Source organism: Panthera onca, chromosome D3 (genome assembly GCF_046562875.1).
Source record: "Panthera onca isolate mPanOnc1 chromosome D3, mPanOnc1 haplotype 2, whole genome shotgun sequence".
NCBI classification, from domain to species: Eukaryota; Metazoa; Chordata; class Mammalia; order Carnivora; family Felidae; genus Panthera; species Panthera onca.
Genome location: NC_138350.1, coordinates 88,999,181 through 89,021,754, shown reverse-complemented (window position 1 = coordinate 89,021,754; position 22,574 = coordinate 88,999,181). Strand labels below are relative to the sequence as shown.

General features: G+C 54.7%; 1 protein-coding gene and 1 non-coding gene across 3 annotated transcripts; one reads left to right on the top strand and one right to left on the bottom strand.

Annotated features, from left to right (window-relative positions):
• Positions 1-1,677: 1,677 nt before the first annotated feature.
• Positions 1,678-21,391, bottom strand: CNDP2 (carnosine dipeptidase 2). Of its 2 annotated transcripts, XM_078435131.1 has the most exons (12): positions 21,305-21,391; positions 18,887-18,977; positions 16,887-17,030; positions 13,219-13,381; positions 10,677-10,765; positions 8,889-9,089; positions 7,745-7,829; positions 6,401-6,561; positions 4,441-4,605; positions 3,374-3,515; positions 3,047-3,194; positions 1,678-2,230 (listed from the first exon to the last, which is right to left on the bottom strand). In XM_078435131.1, the coding sequence occupies exons 2-12, from the start codon at positions 18,944-18,946 to the stop codon at positions 2,161-2,163; spliced, it is 1,428 nt and encodes a 475-aa protein (XP_078291257.1). In that variant the 5' UTR covers positions 18,947-18,977; positions 21,305-21,391; the 3' UTR covers positions 1,678-2,160. The 2 variants fall into 2 exon arrangements, with proteins under 2 accessions (XP_078291257.1, XP_078291256.1); XM_078435130.2 differs by lacking the exon at positions 21,305-21,391 and having other exon boundaries at positions 18,887-19,314.
• Positions 15,720-15,790, top strand: TRNAG-GCC (transfer RNA glycine (anticodon GCC)). The gene has a single exon. It is a non-coding gene; the product is annotated as a tRNA-Gly (tRNA).
• Positions 21,392-22,574: the final 1,183 nt, after the last annotated feature.

The window sequence follows — 22,574 nt, the reverse complement described above, 5'->3', positions numbered from 1 at the left end:
AGGTTGGTCCCTGATCTCTCCCCACGCACGGTTGGGGCCACAGGACCATCTGCACCACACATCTGGCTCAACGTCCACACTGTTCCCTTTCAAGCAGGCTTTGGCCATGAGCATCTGTTACTCCAAGGAACTTCTCTTCTTACTAAATAACTGTTCAAGCTGCACATTGAAGCAGCCTGTCCACCAAGGCCATTTCAAACACAGGTCAGTGGAATTCTGCAAACCATCTTTCTATGCATCACTCCATATAGGGGCTGTTGTCTTACGACAGATTGACAGGTTCTCCTAGATGCAGGTGATTTATGATGCTGACTGTGAACCTGGTCACGGACGGTACCAGGCTCCACTGACTGTCCGAGTCGGCCCACAGTCACGTGTTGATGGGAAACGGTGCAAAGGAAAAGAAAGGAAGGCGTGAACAACGTTGGATGAGGCTTGCTTCATCCACAGGATGCCCACACAGCAGGCTCCCTGAAGCCGCAGGGACTGATGCAGATGTTAAAGTCCCCTCAGAGAACTGAGTTAACAAAGTGTGCCCCACGGATCCTTCCTCTATCTGATGCCACGCAGTCTATTTTTCTGATTTCCTTGGGACAAATGTGATGGCACGCCTACGGAGTGACGGGAATTTCAGCAGGCACATTTCCCGGCCCTGGTGCAGTTACAAGTGGCCACGTGACCCCTCCCGAGAGTCAGAGGCACGTGGAAGGAACACGGGCGAACTCTGGATTGTGCCTGAAAGCCCAGGCTGAAGTGCGGGGGGCACCGGAGCAGCCACCAGGGGCAGTGACGGGACAGAGCCGCGGGAAGCGGGCCCCCAATGACAGAAGAGCTGCCAGCAGCCCGGCCTACCCGCGCAGACCTTACGAGGACAAACGTGGACACGGTCGTCGTGGCGAAGCCTCTGGTCCCAGTTGCCCGGCCTATGTCCTCACTAATACACGTGGTAAGGATTCTGACACGTCTGTCATCTTCTCCTGACACTGTTACTGCAAGGAACGGGCAGACTGAACTTGACCTTCCCTCCGTGACGCGGAGACGCTCCAGTCCCTTCAGGTTCAGGTCTGAGGAGCTCCTCTCAGCTCGTGGCCTTCCGGGTCAAGGATGGGGCCCTGTAAGTGCTAGCTTTTTCTATGGGAGACCAGCCAGGCGGTTGTGTTTTTGTTGGTAGAGTAAGACAGTACGGACAAGCTTTGGATTTCTGCAGTTCAGAGGCCTCCCCAGATGCAGAACAACTTCTGGAATGCTCACTGATGAACGCCATCCCCTCCGCACCACATGGGGCTCTACCCCCCGACTAGAAACCAGAGCTAAAGCGCAAAGGCCCGGAGCGAGGTGGCTCAGAGGGCCGAGCCGCACAAGTGTCCACGGTGAGTGAGTGGCCTCAGAGGCTGTCCTCGGACAAGCCTCGCAGAGGGCTATGGGTGGGCCGGGAGAAGATGAACAGGGGGGCGGGGGGGGCCCGGACCCGAGGGCTCTGTGGAGGAGAACCCAAGGAGTGAGGGTGAGAGAGGCCGCGGGGCTCAACGAACCATATCTGGTGTCACCAGTCCGCTCTCCTCGTGTGGGTGGGCGAGGAGCCCCTCCCCCCACCATGAGCCCACATAGCCACCCACACCCCCTGCACAGGACGGCGTGCTCTGCGAGTGAGGGCAGGGGCAGGGACTCTCCCAGACGTTTCGTTTTTACTTTTTATTTAGCAGCACATACTGAGAACAACGAATCCTTCCACTTAGGCTTAGGTTTTGAGGAATCATAATGAAGAGAAGACAGGAAACACTAGTCACGGTTTAAGGTCTCGAGAAAGGACAGAACCGCACAACAGCGAGGGATCGGAAAGGGTGGCCCCCCGATTAATATCCTGAGTGTGCACGAGCCTGAGTCAGGAAGCAGAGATGGGACAGAAAGCACCCAGACCTCTGTTCAGCCCAACTGGATGCCAACCAGAACCTCCCACAGAACGTGTGCTTTCAGATCTTGGCTATTTTCCAGAGCCCCTCACGCTGACCACCTCTGAGAACTCAGCTGTCATCCAGTCTGTTACTGACAAGAGGGAAAGGAGAGAGATGGGCTTTGCTCTCCTGAGCGATCAGAAGAGAGCACGGGGCGGGGGCAGAGGGTGGGACTCTTCCGGCAGTGCTCCGGGGAAGACGGGCCGTCTCACTTCTCCAGCTGAGACACCTCATACAGGTACGCAGCCAGCATCTTGGTTCCTTCTATGTAGTTAAGCCTAACGGAGAAGAACAAGCCATCGTGTCGGCTGGTGTCCAGAGGTCCAGGCGCGCACACGGCATTTTCTGGGACGCCCACCGTCCTGCCCTGGTTTTTAGTTCCGCTGGCCTCTAGAACCTGGTTCTCGAGTGCAGGGTCCAGTCCAACCGCTCCTCTAGGGACCAGTCCTGGCCCGGCCTCACAGAGTATAGGGGGCCTCACCCAGGACTTGATAAGAAAAGCCTTACTTTGATCACAGCCCCTCCTTTTGTGTGTTGGATAAGAGGCTTCCAACTTGTGCCCTGACACCCAGGTCTCTGGCCCCTCCTTCTGCCCTCCGAGCAGGGTCTCGCCTCTGTTTTCGCCCCTGACTAGCCCACCCCCGTTACCCCGAAATGCCCACGGGTCATCCCTGCCTGGAGCGCTCCTCACTGCCGCTAACCCAGAGACCACCTTCCATCCCTGTTGGCTAAAAGAGCCCCCGGCACGTCTGCATAAGCCAGGAACACATAAAAGGGGCTCAGGAGCACAGCCGGCAACGACACTGGGATTTTCCAAACAGGAAAAGGGCGGAGGTTCTTTAGGAGCCAGAGATGAAGTCCTGAGATCAACACACACCACTGGCTGAGCCTCCTGGGGAAGACCCACCACCTCCAGGAGCAACCCGCCCCCCCCCCCCCCCCCGGCCTCTCCCCCAAAGCATTCACTCCCCTGCAGGCGGGGGGCCACAGAAACCGCCCCCTCCCGCTCTGCTACAAGACAGGAGGAGGCGGGGAGCGAGGAGGCAGCCATGAGGACACGAACCCAGATTCAGGACGAGGACCCAGAGCCTCACCTGTTGAGTTTCTCGTTCTGGGAGTGGGCGCCATCATCGGCTGAGCCCACAGGCAGCAGCATAACATTCTTCCCTGTGGCTTCCTGAAAGGTCAAAGTCACAGGAATACTGCCACCTTCCCTGGTCAAGTCCGGCTCGACACCAAACACTGGGGGAGAACAGAAGGAGAGATGGTGAGGCTGGGCGCCCACCGCAGATGCAGGGTCCGGACCCTGTGTGCGGCCTGCAGCCGGCAGCCCCGCTCTCAAGGTGGGCTGGTGGCAGGGCCCCGCCCACACGCGGCCTCCCCTCGGGGCCCTTACTTTCGTCCCCAGAGAGAAGTCTGACCTGTTTTCAGGGCTCTTCTCCCAGCCATGTAATGAGGGTGATTGAAGTCCGACACCCAGGGTTTCCCACCGTGGCCCATGTACACCTTGAACTTGTTGGGGCTGTGCAGTTCAGCAAATTTCTTCGTCAGGTAGCTCGTAACCTGAACCACAAGTGAGAGACACAACGTATTATTAGCCTGGCGTCTGATCCGGTGCTAGAGATTTACTCTACAGTGGTCTACAGTGAATCTACGATGGGCCGATGACAAGCCTACAGAGGTCCACAGCTAGGCTACATAAGCCTAGCACACGTCTACAGTGCTAGAGTCTGTAGACTCTACTAGTCTACGAAGAGCCTCAGTGGGTCTCATTTTCTGCTGCTAAATGCTGAGCATAACTGTGATAGCAAAAAATGGATTTTATCAAGAAACAAAACCCAGCCATTTGAAGGTAAAAGGTAAGCTTTAATTTCAAGCAATTCACCCTTTACATAGATGTTCCCACATGATAACACTTAAATCAAGGCTTTAGGAAGTCTCTTGGTTTGCTTTATGATAATAATCACATCTAGACCAAAAGTGGAGACCGCGGAACACCCGATGGCAATCTCAGTCCTCAGTCCTGAGGAGTCCTCAGTCCTCCTACAGATTACCTGCAGGAAATCTTCCTGGATGAGGTGGGGCCGCTACTCCCCAAATCTGCCCCCCTCTGGAATTCTCCCCTTCCAGAATCTTGCCCTTCCGCTCCTCACCACAGCCCAGACACAGCTCCTGAGGATCCCTCACCCAACATACTCGGCCCAGTCGGCATCGGATCTGAAGCCTTAGGATGAGGTCAGAGGTCAGGTTTTAGCACGCCTCAGCAGTGACAAAGGTCACACGTGATGCTTTTTATATGGCCTTTAATCTTTCATCAGTTTCTGAACTGCTTATTCAGTAATTACAGAGCTGGCAAGAGTCAAGAAGCAGGAAGTGTGGGTCTGGAGTTTGTATCTTTAGCTGCTCAGCGCCCTACTGGGAATCTTCACCCCCAGAGTGTCCACGGAGGCAGAAGCCCCCCTCCCGGCGTCCCAGCTCCCTCACATGCCTGCTCGCTCACAACTTCAGGAGTCATGTTCGGCACGAGCCTGATGGAGAACTTGCCCACCACTTTCCTAGGGATCACAGTCTTGGCCCCCGACCCAGAAAAGGCGCCTTCAATCCCGTGGAGGGAGAGGGACGGGTACCGCCATCTGTGCATCAGGATGTCTTTCTGCAAAAACAGCAAAGTGGGGCAGGTGACAGCACTGCCTACTTACGAAGGAAACGCCAATGTCATCTGGAAGTCGCCCATAGTCACCGGCCAGCCTGGGGTGGGCACGATCACAGGCGGGAGGTACAGACCCTAGAGGGCTGACGGGTGAGCCCGCCCCAGTGCGCTCTGGTACCCGCTGTGACACAGCACAAGGGGACTGTGCCACTCTGAACGGCCTCGAGGGTGCCATCTCCATGCCTCCTCGTGGCTCTGTGCTGCCGCAGACTAGAAGAGCCACGGGGTTCCCGCCAGCCCCGCAGAATTCAGGGGTAAGCCGTAGTCCCACAGACATCAGAAGCATCAGGAACCGGGAGGAGGAGGGCAGCACGACGCAGGCCACCTGTGAGCCCCGAGGCCCTGGGCCCACAGGGCACAGAATGCGGCTGTGGTTCCTACTGGAGAGCAAAGCCAGGACCGTCCACTGTCTCCTGGGCCCAGTGACCACAGACAAACATCGTCCCTCTGCCAAGGGGACTGGCACAAAGCAGCCCCCATCTCCCAAACGTATGACGGGTACCACAGACACGCAGCCACCTGAACAAGCACCTGGCAGAGAGGAACCTGACAGGGTCCCCGGGGCTCCTCAGTGACAGCCACCTAATGCGTGGACTTCCTGTTTGTGACCAGGTGATACCTGGCCCTAAGGGAAACCGCTTCCGTAAACACAGACACTAACCGGAAGGCGGCAGGAGGAAACAGAAATCTGCTCAGAGCCCCACTTTTCCAGGCTCACCACCCCCCCCCCCCCAGACTAATGTCCCCTGGCCTCAGGACCCAACCGCCAGCTGCCCCGCCTCCGCTCCGACCCACTGACTCTGGGGTGCCTGTGCCCAAGGTGCCTCTGCGCCCCTCCCGTCCCCACGACACCAGCTACAGGCTCCCCCCTGCAGCAGCACGACTGGTCTCCCCACCCCACGGCCCCAGCTCCAAACCCATAGAGCCTCTGCCACGGTCTGCCCTCAAGTGAGGTCTGATCAGCCCGTCCCTCTGCCCAAAACCACCGCGTCCGTCATCTTCCCGGAGAGCAAGTGAGCTCCTCAGCACATCACAGGCCTGCTCGCCCGGCCTTCTCCATCCTCCTCTGGTCAGCCCTCCCCCCAGACAGCTTGCCTCGCCCGTGCCCTGCTCTGCCGCTCACCCCTCGGGCCTCACCCCTCCCAGGCGCACCACGCTGCAGACCTCGGAGTGGCCTCCACACCCTTTGACGCTCCCTCGCCCATCTGTCTCCTGGAGAGGTGAAACTCATGGGCTGAGCCTGGCCACACTCCTCATACAACCCGGGGTCTGTTGCTGCAGTCCAACTCACGTTGGCTAAATCAGACGTACCCCGACTAAGAAGAAATATGGTAACACGGTTTTCTCCTAAGAGTTAAGTGACCATTCTGTGCAAACGGTTTCCACCATGGCACCCGGCTATCAGGTATGCCTTGGGTCATCCCTGGGCCCAGAGGTAAAAATTATCCAACAAATGCAAATAAGGCAAAAGCCCTGCCACTATGTGTTCTCCCTGCACATTCTCTAGCTCCTAAGTCGTCAAAAGCCATCGTGTGACTTTTTTAAAAACCTCCTAATTCCAAGCCCGAAAATGTGCCGCTTTCCAGCATCTGCACCAACCGAGGGCTCCAGGACACAAGGACCTGTCCAGGTCTTTGCCAGCACCTCGGGCTCCTTCCCACCGGGGTCCCCTGGGCAGGGCATGTCGGGAGGCCTTGTGGACGGATGGGCTGAGGCGGCGGGGGGTTGGGGGCAGCACCTTGCACCCATGCAGCAGAGTCTCTGCCCCCACGTCCCTGGTGTACTCGTCCAGGTCAAAGTCGATCTTGTCGTAGAGTGCCAGCTCCTCCTCGGTCACGGGGGCCACCGCCTCACTGATGCCGGGGATGAGGATCTTTCCCTTCTTGTCCATCAGAGAGCCTGGAAGGGCACACAGAGGAGGAGCGCTCGGCAGGCAGGCAGGCAGCTCCCACAGGGCGGTGCTCGCCGCGGGAGCCTGTCCGCCCAGCCACGGGCCGAGGAGGACCGTCTTCCGGGCACGTATGAGGGAGCGCTCAAGCACCATCTAGGCACGTGTGATCATCGATAGTTTAAATAGCTCAACAACCCAGTGAGGTGAGCAGCATCACCTTCCCATTTTAACACAAGGACACCGAGACGCCGAAGGGCAGGTGACGCGTCCACAGTCACAGACCAGGATACACACGGAGCAGACTGCCTCCAGCAGGCTCCCTGTAAAAGCCACTACGCTAGCCAACATTTCTTTTTTAATACATGTTACACAAGAAACTAGCTGCTCCCAAGCTAAGGAGGAAGACAAGCAGGGGCGCCTGGGGGGCTCAGGCGGGTGAACGTCCGACTCTGGGCTTCAGCTCAGGTCTGATCTCATGGTTTGTGAGTTCGAGCCCCACGTTAGGCTCTGCGCTGACAGCTCAGAACCTGCTTAAGATTCTCCCTCTCTCCCCCTCTCCTCTGCCCCTCCCCTGCTCACACTGTCTCTCCCTCTCAAAATAAATTTAAAAACTTAAAAAAAATTGTATATAAAAAAGGAGGAGGAAGACAAGTAGAACAGAGTAGACTCTAGTCCCAGGAAGGAGAGGCTGACAGGGAAGGAGACAGAACTTAACCGAATCATGGGTGAGGCAAAGCCACATCCAGCCTCAAACTGGCAGGACACCAGGACTGGGCTGGGCCCCGCTCCCACAGAGCTGAGCGCACAGGAGCCCTCGCTGGGCCGCTAAGATACAAAACACGCTGAGGGGGTGCCCTCCGAGGGGCGGGAAACACAGCCGTGTCCAGCGGAAGGATGGTCAAGTGATCCTCAGGGACGGCTCCCGCAGGGCCTGGCGAAGCCAGGGTCTGCCCCAGTCGGGTCTCAGGGGCCAGGCAGGCAACACTCGAGGGGGTCAAGGGAGACAGGGGCAGAAATGAAGCGTGTCCATCTTTTAAAGGAACAGGGAGCAGCGGGAGGGAGCAAGAGGGAAAGAGAGGAGAGTGGACCATAAAGGGTGGTGACAAGCCCCAAATGCTGGGGACAGCCTGGAAACAAGGCCCCTCCAACTTCTCTCCCACGTCCGCAGGGAGTGGCGGGAACCGTGCTCACCCATCAGCAAGATGAGATCCGTCATGGCCTCGTGCACCGAGCCTCCGTACACGCCAGAATGCAGGTCTTTGTCGCTGCACTCCACCTGCACGGACACCAGAGACCCCTCCACTTGCGGCTCGGTGGGAGCTCATCCTCAGCCCGCGACAGTCACGAGACCCGACAGTTTTCAAGACTGCGATCTGCTCCCGCCAGGGGCAAAGCAAGGCATTTCCCAAATGACAACCCTCCGGCAGCGGGACAAGACGGCGCTCCGGGCCACGTCGGCCACGGGTGGGGGGAAGCGCCGCCGGCCGGCTCCCTGAGCACCCAGAGCCCTCTCCCGAGGCTTCGCGGGGACCCCGCGCCTTTCTGCTGAAAGGGAACAGCAACACGAACGGCAGCGGCAAGGACCTTGAGCCTGAGGACCGGGACCAGACCCCGCCCGCCGCCCCCCCGCCCCCCCACTAACGTGCGGGCAGGGGCAGGTTTCAGGCCTCGCCAGGCCCGCGCCTCCACACCTGTAAAGCGGTGAGGTGGGAGCATCTGGCTGTCGGCCAGAGGGTTCTTGCTCCGGCCGCCCGGGGAGCAGTCTGGGGAGACCAAGCGCTCAGGGCAGCGGTGACGGCCGCTCTGGCATCTTCGGCCCACAAAACGCTCCCTCACGGGAACCGGTTCACCCCGCGTGCCAGGCACCTCATCCGCCGATGGGACCCGGGCTCAGCCGCCCGGGCCTGCCCGCCCCGCCCCTGCGCCCGGCGGCCTCGGCGGCTTCGGCGTCTAGTGAAACGACCCAGTTCCCTCAAGACCTCCGTTCCAGGCAGGGCCTGAGGGGACATCTTGACTTTTCAAAGTCTTTCTAAAATGCTCTGCACGAGCCAATCTTCCTAAACGACCTACCAGTTATCTTTCCTCGACCGCTCCGAGGCGATCCTGCAAACACCCCCTAGCTGCAAGCTGGGTGAAACTGACTTCTGAGCGCCGTCCGCGCCCGGAGAAGCGCCAAGTCGCGTCACGTTAACCACCAGACGCCGAGAAGGCTCTGTGCTCCTCCATCACGCGCATGGCTCCCTTCCTGGGACCCGCGCACCGGGGGCTACGCAAGGGCAAGGGGGCCTACGGGTTGGGAGGAAACACCACGAACACGTAGAGCTCTACACGATACCTCAATGAAAAAGTAGCAAATGCCCCTGAGACCGTATGTGATGCACGGCTTCTTCTTTCCCAGCCAGTAGTTGTCAGAAATGCACACGTAGTCCACGTCTTTAAAGAATGTGTCCTTCCGCGAAAATATCAGCTCATCCAGGCCTTCCGAGCCCGACTCCTCCATGCCCTCTAGACAGAATCGGACGTTGACCGGGATCTCCTGTGGACGGGAAAACGAGCACTAGGAGGCATTCAGCTCTCAGGCGCTGTTTCTTCTTAGACACAAAAGGCCGAAGTCACCGAGCGCTTTGAAATCACAAATCTCAAATACTCAACTTCCCCCAGACCCACCACTCGGGCAGGCTGTGTGTGCCCTGCAGCCACCCTCCGCCCTCAGGTGCCGGGCCGTCGGGGGACAAGCATGGACCCAGCCACCCCCACCCGGAGGACTCCTTCCGAGGATGCCACAGTGCGACCACACTTCCTATTCCCGGGGACGTCTGCGCTCACCCAGCGTGAAGCAGGCGTCTCCAGGGAAGCCTGAGCTGCGCTCTCTACAACACAGGCCGTGACACACAGAAAACCAGTCTCCACGGCGTCAGTCACCAGTCACCACCCACGCGCTGTTCCCATTCACAGGTGCTCTGCACTAGGACCCCCACTCCCCACACGCTGACAGGCCCTTTCCCCGAAGAGCGGACGGTAACCGTAAGACGTGGCCTCCCTGACGCCTGCTCTCCAGTTTTCCAGGTCTCCCCAGCGCTGTGCAGTGAGGAAGGCGGCCCTTCCACAGATGGGAAAATGAAGCGGCATCCGAGTGACGTGACCTGCCAAAGGTCACACAGGCTACAAAAGGCAGAGCCCCACGTGGATGCAAATCCGTGGAGTCCTGGTTCAGAACTGCCCCCAAACAGCACTCGGCACCAGCTACCTCGCTTCCCCTGCTTCTGTCTCTCAAGTGAAATCTTTCCTGGGACGTTGGCAGGTGGAACGACTGTTAAGTGGCGCTGCTCCGGCGGCCGCACACGGCCACGCTCCCCGCGGTCACCCCCAGATCCCGAAGGACCCCGGAGGAAGGAGAGCCTTTCCAGTCCCTGAGCCCAGCCAGTCCGAGGCTCTGGGCCTCAGCTCCCTCCTGTGCAAAATGACACCTGGGACCGGGGAGTCCCAGACCCTTCCCAGATCTACCACTGTACCCTCTGACAAAAATGCTTGTCTCATTATTCTCGTTTTATCATGACACGGGATAGACCAAGCCGCAAGAACGCTCTATACACACTGATCGAGATTAGGTTAAAAATAGCTGAAAAGATCAAAAAGTAACAAAAAAAACAACTTCGGACAGCTGAGATTCTAGGACCTTTTTCCTCTCTACTTTTCTAAACTTTAGACAAGGAGAAGGTATTTCACAGTTAAGGGAATATATTTCAAAAGCTAAAAATTTCTCAGGAAGATAAAAACCACCCTGAGAGAGACAGGGGTTGCCCACGACCACGGAGCCCAAGTCACGGCCCGTCGGTGAGCCCTCTCAGAGATGGAACCTACAGCTGAAAACTCAAAGTTCAGGTGCTGGCTGGATTCCTGCCGAGTCATCAGGAGTATGACCTCTGAACAACTGTAAAACCATTAACAATTCCTAAAGCTGGAAAACAATTATAATCTTAAATCTGATCCAACTGCTAATACGGTCTCGGGGAACCTTGCTTTCTCCGATCCCGGTGACCTTTGATCTTCACAGGCGGTTCTAGAAACAGACAGCCCTGCTTTGTACCGCTCTGACGGAGCCAGTGAGACATGGCTCAAGTACCTGATTCGTTTTCTGGAAGGCTTCCAGGGCATTCAGCCAGCCGGCCACCGGCCCCTTATCATCGGTTGCGCCTCTCCCATACAATTTGCCTAGAACAGCAATCAGCAAATTCGGTTACAATCACAATGAAGTAGAAAAGAAAGTGCGTTTCTGGAGCTCATCCGATACCATCTTCGCGCGCCACACGCAGCCCCTCTTCAAACCAGGCGCCCTGTTTTCGTTCTATCAAGAGCCCCACGTCTCCATCCGAAATTAGATTAGGATTCGCTATGATCTAAGAGCAAGCCACGTGGACGCCCCCACGCTCCCCTCCCCTTCTTCCGCAGACACAGCAGTTAGCGCTCACGTTCCTCCTGACCCGGGGCGTGGACTGCGGGCCCAGCCCCAGGAGGTCACTACCAGCCGGCCAGCTACTTAAAATCTACTTCCACGACCACCGGGCAGCAGTAAGGGTAGGCGAAGTGGTCATATGTAGGACCCATGGTGCACCGTCATCGAGAGAGAGCTGTCTCCCTCAACCTCATTTGGTAAAGGAAGGAACATGTTTACTCTTCACTTCTCCAGGCCATCACTTGGAAAACCAGAGGACACAGTATTGCCTCTCCTCCGTGAAATCAGTCACAGGACCCACCCCCCCCCCCCACCTCCCACCCCCCCCACTGCACACTCGCTCCTGGGACCCCTTACAGAGGGAGGTGGCTGGGCTGGGCACTGCCTGCCACCACGGACACTGGGGAATCAAGCTCAGACCCTCCTCCTGCCCCTGTCACACGGTGTAGAGCTCGGCACAGGGAGACCAGGACAGAGGAAGGACGGCAGTCCAGCGAGGGCGGGCTGAGGCTCAGCCCCTCTCTGGCCTGGTCTGTGGTGAGCAGTCAGTTCTCTGACTTCCTCATCCTCGGCTTGCTTTTAATGTTGGACACGTTCAACGTGACCACCCCGAAGCGGTGTGAGGCTTCAAGCCATCACCACCCTGGGAATTTCTTTTTATCAACTAAACCGGCTTTTCGCAACAGCCGCAGAGCCCTCCTGAAAAGCATCCTTGTTCCCGCGACAAGCACTGACTGCATCACTCCGACGAGCCAGAATGCGCTGGACAGAGGTGCACGGAGGCGCCGTGCTCCCTCCCTCCAGGCCCCGGCCCCGACGAGGCGACACAGGTCACCACCAGCTGACCACAAGGTGAGGAGCTGGTGCAGCTTCACCCACGCCCGGGACTCCGCCGAGGGCGCCGCTCTGTGTGTCAGAACCGGGGACAGGCCGAGTGGGAGGCCTCACACGCCAGCGCCGATGCACAAGCAGGTGTTCCCGTGGCGCAGGTGAGGAGCCATGAGGGGCAGACGGGGGGGGGGGGGGGGGGGGCGGGGGGGAGGCCGAAGAGCCACGGAGTCTCCGGAGAGGTGTCGGGACAGACACATCACGCTGCGGTCATCACGTGGCAGGAAGAAGAGGGGGGCAGGACCCACAACGTCAACAAGCCACGGGAGAGCGTGCAACAGGGGAAGAGCGGTGGCCGGGGAGAAGGCCCAGCAGGCACCGGGGCGTGTGCGAGCAGGGGGGGGACTGGCCAGGTTTCCGGTGCGTGTGGCGGGGGAGACGGTGACAGAGGGAACAAGGGGGAAGGGCAGGCCGGAGAGCAAAGACACGGAATTGTGTTCCGGACAGTGGCAAGCGGAACGGCCCGCAGACGTGTGGGTCTGACGCTCGAGGGAAGCCGAACAGCAAGTCACAACTGCACCGCGAGAGCGACGGCCGTGCGGAACTGGGTCCCCTCAGAGATGCTGCTCTAAGTGAAAAGGTTCCTCAAGTGTGCACAGTAATGAACACGGCTGACGCTGAGCCGGGGAAAGGTCTGAACAGAAACTTAACGCATCCAGTGAGAAGGGCTCTGATGAAAGACGGTCTGGACTTGGCCCCAGGGGGCCAGGTACAAACGAAAGGGCTTTTTCCTCTGGCCAGAGATGGCCAAGTATGGAGACAGGGAAGCTCAGGAATGAGTGCACGAACAACCTTTATACTGGACAGGGACAAGAAGAAAGAGGCCGGCCTGAGGTGGGTCCTCGGTAAAGACGGTCAAGTGCCTGTGGGCACGTGGCCGGGGCGGCAGCCACTGACTATCACTGAGTGACTGTTATGTCCCTTGCCACGGGAGGCAGGGCTTGGGCAGAGACCAGTGCTTCCCTACTGTCCCGGCGCACAGCTGCTGAAACACACCCGGGAAGCAGCCGCATGCCGGGTTAGGTATCAGACTGCAGGTTTTGAGGGCTGCAAGCCTGAATTCAGAACACGTTTTCTGAGAAAATATCAGCAAGGGAAGAAGTCCGACAGACCCCAGGCTACAAATACTCCTCTCCACGAGGACAGGTAAGCTTTCTGATGTTTCAATGACTGGTGCACATGTGTGGAACTTCCAGAACCCAATTGCTAGGTGATGTGAACACGACTTGCTCTGGAAAGAAAACAAGTTACTTTCTGAGGCAAGAGAGTAGAGAGGCTTCTCCAGATGCTTCCCCTTCCCCTGCTAGAGGAAAGCGTCCCTCACCGTCGCGTTCCACCAGGGTGAAGGGTTCGCTATCCCAGCCGTCCTCGAGGGCTGCCGGCTGCACGTCCAGATGTCCATAAATACACACGGTTTTCTTCCGGGGGTCGGAGCCCAGCTTGCCGAGTAGAATGGGAGGAAGTGGTATCTCGGACCCATCAGGGAGCTAAGAGACGAGAAGGAAGCAACAGAGGACAGCCATTGTTTCAAAAATTCGGTGCTTATGGGAGATACCATTAAAGTACCGTGAGAATTTTTACCTGTTCTTATCAACCTTCATTATAGAGTTTAAGAACACCTTGTTCAACTGCATCAGTTAACAACAAATTACTTTCCCATAATCCACAGCACTTAGGCCACATAATGTTTACCAACCGCAGGGAGTTTGGTGAATTTTTCAAAGCTGACTTTTTTAAACGTCTATATTGACAAAACATATTATGAAGGCCATGCTTGGGATACAACTTTGCTCATCATTTTCCAAAATAAGGATGAAAACTACTACCATCTTCAAGCAGGAGACAGGTTTGAAATTCCGCACGTGGGTCACAGTTATGCACGGGAAAGGATGCAGACCAGGACAGAAGGGAACGGAATTCACAGCAAGTCATATTAACGCGGGCAGTGGGAGCTGGAGCCCCCTCTCGGCTTCCTCCCAAGCCTAATCGGTGTCCCACAGCCTCGCAAGAACGGGGGACAGGGTATCAGTCACGGCACTAAGTGGACACATCCCTTGGGGACCATGCCAGGCTGCTGGAATTCTTGTACGATTTGTCTTTTTGTCTTTCCAGTGCACCCCGCTCATAAATACTCAACTCTCAACTCGTAACTCTTGGCGACCCTGCAGTACCCATGCGCAGCCTGGGAACCAAGGTCGCTCACCCACATGAACCGCCCCCAGGGCCGGGTTCACGCACCAGTACGGAAGGACAGCCACAGCCCTGAGAGGCAAAGAATCGTTCCTCAGACTCACCACCCTGGTCACACGTGACGTGTGACACTAGTTGCATCCGGCCCTCAGCTGGCCTCAGAAAAATAATGACTTTCAAATGACAAATTTTCTCTAAATAAATTTCTACTCAGTATAGCTGAAATGCTCAATAGTTTACCATTCTCAAGGATGCCATTTGGGCCCATAGATAAATTTATACCGAAATTCATGTTGCAAGTTGCAAACTCTGTCGGGATGTCCCTAACTTCCCAGAACGTGAAAGAATAAAGTCTGGCTGAGAAACACAGTCCAGGGTTTACGGGGATACCACGTTATCCTCTACCAGAGAACCTGCCTGGGCAGAAGGCTTCGACAAGGACCGCACGTGTCTCCCCACTCCTGCCCCAGCCCCACAGCCACCACGTGGGTCCAGCTCCCAGCCCTCAGGCTCACCGCACCGGCACCCAGCGGGTCGCACGCCGTGCTGTGCACTTTGTTCACTTCTTCCCTCACGCCACTTCTTGCTCAGGGACCACGACTGTCCCATTTCCTGAGCACTTCTGTCGGGAGGTCAGGCCCTCGGTGACCAGGTCCCCCACAGCTACCGGCCAGGCACCCTTCCCATCCTACCGCCCAGGCAGCAGACGGGCCCGACGTGACGTGGCCTGAGCCAGCCTCAGCAGCGAGCCCCATGCCAAAGAGCCCCACGTCGGCCCTTCCCACCGTCCGTGCCCGCCCTCAAGCCTCACCCGCCAGGGACCCGTGCTCTGAGGTCCGGCACTAGGACCCGGGCTCCCTCCAAACGTCGCCTCTCCCCCAGAAGCCTGGGGACGCTCCAGCTTCTGCACGTACGCAAGACATCCAACTCCGCCTTCAGACCCGCCCCAAGCCTCCTGGCTTCCTAAGAAACAGAACGCTGCTGCCCAGTGGACTCATGGGGAGAGAAGCCCCCAGAATCTATGGAGAACTTTTCTAACAGTGGTGCAATCTGTCAGTTCCTTGATAAAAACAGGTCTTATGTAATTCAAGAGCGTAGCAGTCATTTGTGTTTTGTGGACACCCTTTCTTTAGGAATGCGCTGTAACACCAACATTAAATAGAATCAATCTATTGTAATGAAACAACCCTTACAAAGTATTCACCACCTAGATTTTTTTTTAACATGTTGGGAAAAAAGGTAAGGGAGCGGTCAATTATGCTTCTAAAAGAAAATAACACAAAGAAACTTGATTTATCCTCTCACAAGTGGGGAAAAGTGCTGGGAAGATGCAGTGTATCTTAAATCAACTATTACATCTGTTGTCAAAAGAAATCTCAAAGATACGATACTGGACTGGGAATCAGGAGGCCCACGTGTGAATCTCCTTTGTCATGACCTGACTGCGGGTTCCCTGAAGAGACACAGCCCATCTGGGCCTCTGGGTTCTTCCATTTGTGAAAAGACCGGACGGGGCTGAATGTCCACACAAAACCCCGAGATTATGATACCACTGGACACTTAGATCATCAAGCAAGAGAACCGAGAAAAGCCAACCCTGTCACACTGTGCAATATAAAAGAATATGACAACGGGGCATTGGTGGTTCAGTGGTAGAATTCTTGCCTGCCACACAGGAAGCCCAGGTTCGATTCCCGGCCAATGCAGCCTTCATCTTTGGGGCACCTGGGTGGCTCAGTTGGTTAAGCAACTGACTTCAGCTCAGGTCATGATCTCACGGTTCACGGGTTAGAGCCCCGCATCAGGCTCTGTGCTGACAGTTCGGAGCCTGGGGCCCGCTTCGGATTGTGTGTCTCCCTCTCTCTCTCTGCCCCTCCCCCACTTGTGCTCTGTCTGTCTCTCTCTCAAAAATAAATAAAATGCTGGGGCGCCTGGGTGGCTCAGTCTGTTAGGCATCTGACTTTGGCTCGGGTCATCATCTCACGGCTGGTGAGTTCAAGCCCCGCGTCGGGCTCTGTGCTGACAGCTTGGAGCCTGGAGCCTGCTTCAGATTCTATGTCTCCTTCTCTCTCTGCCCCTCCCCCACTTGTGCTCTGTCTCTCTATGTCTATTAAAAATAAATAAATGTAAAAAAAAAAGCAAAAATAAAATGTAAAAAAAAAAAATAAAAAAAAAAAGAATATTACAAACTTATGAAATATGGCATTACCATGGGACTTGAAATCACCTGAAACTAAAAAGTGGAATAATGTTCCACGAAGTGAGACTGTTTGTTCAAGTTAGGAAGAAAACGAACCGATTTCATCTGTCAGAATCCTGACAAAAATGCAGCCGGGCCCCCAGCCCCCACACAAAGGTGCTCGTTTTCAGGAACCGAGTCATTAAAAAAGTGCCATTTCTACCCCCTGGGATGCCAGGGGACACAGTGTGGTGAGCGGGAAGCTTCGTTACTTCTACACCTACGTGGGTAGCATGTGACTGCCTGGTTTGAATGGAGGCTGCTTTCTGCTGCGGGGGGGGGGGTCCCCACTGTCTTCTAAGAGTGGCCATTACATTAATGTATTTCTAAGTAACCTCAACAGCTCTGCCACCTGGAGAGAAATGCCGAGTGTTACAAAAGCTTTGCCCCAGTCCAACTGAGGGAATCACACAGTTTAGTACCCAAATCGGGCCTTTCCCGTTTGTTTTAAAGACAAGCAGATTACCTGAAGCAAGATGGCTTCAGAATGTGCTGAGTCCTACCAACCCCTCAGGCAGACCTGCTCCCCAGGGTTCTGTAACTCCCAGGTGCCGGCCCCTTACCTTCTGTTTCCCAATATCTGCCAGTTCCACAGAGCCCCCCAGCTGCTTGATGTCCGCCGCAGCGACCTCCAGCATCCGCCTGATTTCACCTCTCTTCTCGGGCCACGCAGATACACTCTGGATGGCCACCCATTCCGCGAGTTTCTGTTTGGGGACGATCAGCAAAAAGGGACTGTGAAAAGGTGCCCCTTAAGGAAGAAAGGTTAGTCGTGATTTGCCAGGTTTCGAGGACGCCAAGTTGACTTCCTACCTGTGGCCGCTCCATTTAAACGTGACGGCTACATGTAAAAGAGAAGAGCTACCTCACTGGTTTTTTGTTTAAGATTTTTAAAAACTGTATTGTTTCACGAACTACAGCTTAATAGCAGAAAAATGTCAGAATGTGTATTTTTAACCATTAAGCACGAGATGAATGTAAAATGCACAAAGTTCCATAAGTAAGTTTATGTCCGAGTCTAACAAAATTAAAGCTGAAACATACAGAAACAACATCTTCACAGTCCAGGTCAGCTTATTATCCACGCTGACAACGGCCAAATTCTTTAAAGTATAATTTTTAGAATGAGAACCACAGATTTCATCTGAAATGTGTCTTCCAAGAATAAGTTTAAAGCACAATTCTTTAAATTCATGTCAAGAAACAGATGAACTTATAACATTACTGAATCATTTAAAACAGACTAAATGCAAAAAAAAAAAGTTAAAGTTCTTTAGTCTGTATCTACTACAAGAATTTGCATGTAGAGATTGAACAAAAATGTCGGATGAGCTCTTCTACTTCTACGAACATATATATATATAAAGACTTTCTGTCAAACACTAAAGGGTAACTTGCATACTGTGATGAGAAGGTAGAGGAGAAGACCTCTAAATAATACATTTTAGGTTACCATTTGTGTGTGTGTGTGTGTGTGTGTGTGTGTGTCAAGAACTCTGGAAGCTCCCAGCAAATTTTCAGTACAGAACACAGTATTATTAACTACAGTCACCCTGCTGTACATTCAGTCCCTGGAACCACTTATCTCATAACTGGAAGCCTGATCCCTTTGACTGGTATCTCCCCATTCCCGCCCCCCCCCCCCCCAACTCCCAGCAACCACCATTCCACTTTGTTTCTCCACATTCTACTTTTTTTTTTTTTTTTTTTTTTTTTTTTTTTTTTAATTTATTTTTGGGACAGAGAGAGACATAGCATGAATGGGGGAGGGGCAGAGAGAGAGGGAGACACAGAATCGGAAACAGGCTCCAGGCTCCGAGCCATCAGCCCAGAGCCTGACGCGGGGCTCGAACTCACGGACCGCGAGATCGTGACCTGGCTGAAGTCGGACGCTTAACCGACTGCGCCACCCAGGCGCCCCCACATTCTACTTTTTAAGATTCCACATATATGTGAGATCACACAGTATTTGTCTCACTCTGTCTACACAAAATTTAAAAAAAAAAATTTTTTTTTTAACATTTATTTTTGAGAGACAGAGCATAAGCAGGGGAGGGGCAGACAGAGAGGGAGACACAGAATCTGAAGCAGGCTCCAGGCTGGGAGCTGTCAGCCCGACACAGGGTTCGAACACACAAACTGCGAGATCATGACCTGAACTGAAGTTGGACACTTAACTGACTGAGCCCCCCAGGCACCTGTGTCTACATATATTTTTAATACTTGATATAAATGGCATGGCTCCGGGGTGCCTGGGGGGCTCAGTCAGTTAAGCATCCGACTCTTGATTTCAGCTCAGCTCATGATCTCATGGCTCATGAGCTCAAGCCCCATGTCAGGTGGGCTCTTTGCTGTCAGTGCAGAGCCTGCTTGGGATTCTCTCTCCCTCTCTCTGTCCCTCCCCCACTCATGCTTGCTCTCTCTCTCCCTCAATAAACAAACCAAAATAAATAAGTAAATAAATAAATAAAAGGCATAGCTTATATTTGCTTCTTGACAGTTTCTCTGAGCCCCACTGGATTAAACCTAATTTTAACGTTTACTGCAATAAATATTCTCTCACCTTAATGTAGCGATCCTGATTTTCATCAACATACTTAAACAGGGTAGTGAGGGCCGACATCTTTCAACCGAATCGTGGGCCTTACAGGTTCCTGGAAGGAAGCACAACCTGTCCGTCCTGCCTGTAGACGGGTCTGACTGAGCAGTGGGCCAGGACGGCACTGGTCGAAGAGGCAATAAAGTTCTACTCCACCCTCGCAGCCATCACGAGGCCTCCAGGAAGTGATTGCAGTGCACACACAAGCAGTGAGAGGCTCGGGGTGATCTCCCAGTTCCTTTCTCAGAAGGAACGTGTGCACAAGATTGTGGGCCAAAACAGATAGTTAACTGAAGGAAGGGCCTGAGTTGAAGACAATCTGATGAAAATTAAAAGTAGGCAGCTGCCAGTAACACTGATTTATCAGCACTTAAGATTTTTCTAACGCACGCACTGAACTTCCCACTTACTACCACCAACAGACAAAATAATCACTCCAAAGACTGCAGCAGAAGTGTCACATCCTGTTACTGTCACAAAGCCACAACACAACAATCAAAACCCAAGGCAAAGAAAGTCCGATTTAAAAAGTTGATAATCTGAGCCCAGAAACGGTCAAAGGCAACATGTGAAACCTCCACACGGGCCTGATGAAGAAACGTCCATGGAACTCAGCCCCCCTCCAGAGTGCATTTTCCAACACCCAGCTTCTCATGTGTGAGACCCAACACATCCTGCTCTGCCACGCAAACACATAAAGGGGAAAGGAACTCACTTGACCAGCCGTCTAAAGATGGGAATGAGCAGGGAACAAAAGGATTCTGGTTTGGGGACTTTCAAAATCGGTTCCCTCGCCTTCCCTCAACTGACATTTCAAATTCCATCAAGTGGCAAGACTGGCCAGAAGCATCACAAGTCACACCACATATCTCAGAAATGCAGCAGTAGTGACGAGGTCCTGTCACATCCAGGTAGTTCTAAATGCCTGTGTACTGACACACTGCAGTCGAAGAGTAGTTTTTTCTTGGTAGAGGATTCCAAAGTGATTGCTAAACACGGCAGTGACTCTATACCGTGACATGAGGCCTGGCGGCTGCTTAGCAAACAGAAAGATGCCCCAGCTGTGCTGTATGATTTCTATGATTTCAGAACGGCCAGCTCCAGCTACGTAGTTCTCAGCACATAAAATATTTACACACCTCCCAGCCACCTAAGACTGCTGCCCCTGAGGCTTTGATCTGAAACACAAGTCAGTCCACAAATGCTGGAGAGGCATTTCATGAGCATAAACAAGTGAAATTCCCATCTATCTGTCACCAATCATGTAAACTGGGAAGCTATCTAGGACCATATGCTACACTGGGTGCTTTTCATTTGGGTTCCTGGTTATGAAATACCAGAAACCCCAAGCTCACTGTGGGATCTTCTCACTAATATTCTTTGCGGTCAAAATGAACAACCACCTTCCAGCTAAGGCAGAGATACATCTGCCTAAGTCGCACTTTTACCCAAGACGGAACAGAGATCAGATTGTTCAGCTCTCCATGCCAAGTCACCAGGGCTGCCTGAAAAGCAAATGCTTCTCTGAATTCCCAATCTGGTCAAAGGAGGTCAGGCCAGGGCCATTTTCTCGCTCCCGCTCACAGTTCTAGGAGCTCCTGTCCCAACCTGCCCCTCTTCCCCATCCAGACCGGAAACCATTAAAGATGGGACCCCTTTGACATGCCCTGCTGAACCCCACTTGTGAAGGTAAAAGCGCTGTGTGTGGGAGTGAACAAGAGAAAATATTATGCTTTCAAAATAAATGCCAGGATCTCTAACTTTCCTGGGGAGTGCCATCACTTAAACAATGAAGCTAGTGGCAGCTGGAACCACCCGGCAACACCTACATGTGTCCCAGTCCTTGTCTCTCATGTTCTCCAGCTCGTGACACCAGGTCAGCACGAGGATGACCGTCCGGGACCCCGCCCATGCCGCGGGGGGCCGCCCGAGGACAGGACCACCCCCAGTTTGCACATGGGGAAATTGAAGCCGAGAGCAAGACTGAGCCGACCGCCTCACACCCGCCTGAAAGTCTGACCCTAAGGACCCCTGACCCCGGGCCCCGGCCGGCCAGCAACATCGACCTAAAGGCTCCAGGGGAGAAAGAGAGCCTTGAGTTTTTTGGGGGCCTCGTCAGGAGGAAGTGATTGAGCGGTCTTCTGCGCGTCTTGCCCGCCGCCCGCAGCGCGCCGGGTCCCCGCGAGGGCCTTCTTTTAACCGCGGTACCCTCTCTCCCGGTCCCTACTGGCCACGCGCACCAGGCGGTGGGCCAGGCCTCTCCAAGCCGGGGCTCCCGGCCACCACTCCCCCGGGGACCTCGGTCCCTGCTCCCACACGCCGAGGCGCGACCCATCCGCCCCCTCCGAGGACCGCCCGGCCCGGCCCGTCCAGACCGCTTACCCCCTCAGCTGCAGCAGCGCCGGTTCCGTACCACGTGCCCAGTCACGCCCCCGGCGCGGAACCGCCTCCCGCCGCCCCGCCGCCCCGCCCACCAATCCCCGGCCTCTTCCGGAGTGCCGGCGTCGCCCCGCCCCTCCACCGTCCCGCCCACCAACCTCCGAGCTCCTAGGGGAGCTGGCGTCGCCCCGCCCCACGCCTCTCCACCCACCAATCACCGGGCTTGTTGGAGAACCGGCTTCGCCCCGCCCCTCCCCGCCTCCCAATTTGGGAGACCTGCGGGGAATTCCTGAGCTGTGACCCTGAGGGCTGCGGCCGTGCGGTCGACTCCTTGCCTGCTCCTTGCTTGGGCCCGCTGGGCTGGGGTCGGGTGCGTGGATGGTGAGGTTCTGAGGCCCCGGGAGCGGCGTACACCCCACGCTCAGGCTCGGGGCGGCGCGCCTGTGCCCGGTCACACGCGGTGCCGTTTGATGCCTCCGGGCCCTGGGTCCGCAGGGCCCCAGCGGCCCTGTTTCTGGGGGAGGGGGGTGTATCAGTGTTTAAATCCAGTGGTCTCGGGACTGTGGACGCAGGAGGACCCACCCTTTTTCTGTGCTTACCTTTGAAATACCGAGACCCTAGGTGGTGGTGATCGTCTCCGTGAGAGCGGTCCCACAAGAACTTGGCAAAGAATCTACCCTCCCACATTTTGTCTGCCGTTTATAAAGTTTATTTATTCTGGGAGAGAGAGAGAGAATCCCAAGCAGAGCCCAACCCGGGGCCTCAGCCCACTAACTACTTAGATCAAGACCTCAGCAGAAAGCAAGAGTTGCCGGCTGAGCCCACTGAGCCACCCAGGTGCCCTTGTTTTTAATAGCAAGTTTAGTAGTTGCAAAAGATGTAAATACTTAAAAAAAAAAAAAAATGACCTCTCCCTTAAATTTTCCGTCTATATCCTCTCTCAGAGTGTTGTCAAATTGTAACTTCTTGTCGATTAAAGTTCGAAAAATGAGGGAAAATTAAATACTGAGAAGTCCCGATTCCACTTCCTCCCCCAGTCCAGTCATACTGTACAAACAGCTTTTATCTTAAGAGGAAATTTTTTCCATATTCGGTAGTCTATTATTTATTTTTAACTATTTCTTTTTTCTTGAATCTTTGTGTTTCTTAAAAACATTTTTAATTGAAGTACAGTCTTGACATATAATGGATTCGTTTCAGGTGTACCAGTGATTCAACAGTTATAATCATTACGAAATACTCAGTGTGTAATTACCATCTGTCATCATATAAA

Excerpts from the sequence above, each read along its gene's own strand:
- CNDP2 (XM_078435131.1), bottom strand. The coding sequence starts at position 18,946 with ATGTCGGCCCTCACTACCCTGTTTAAGTATGTTGATGAAAATCAGGAT. Across the intron at positions 4,606-6,400 it reads CTCTGCTGCATGGGTGCAAG|AAAGACATCCTGATGCACAG; the intron begins GTGCTGCCCCCA and ends CTGTTTTTGCAG. Across the intron at positions 3,195-3,373 it reads GAGAAGAGCCCTGAAAACAG|TGTTTGGTGTCGAGCCGGAC; the intron begins GTCAGACTTCTC and ends GTTCTCCCCCAG.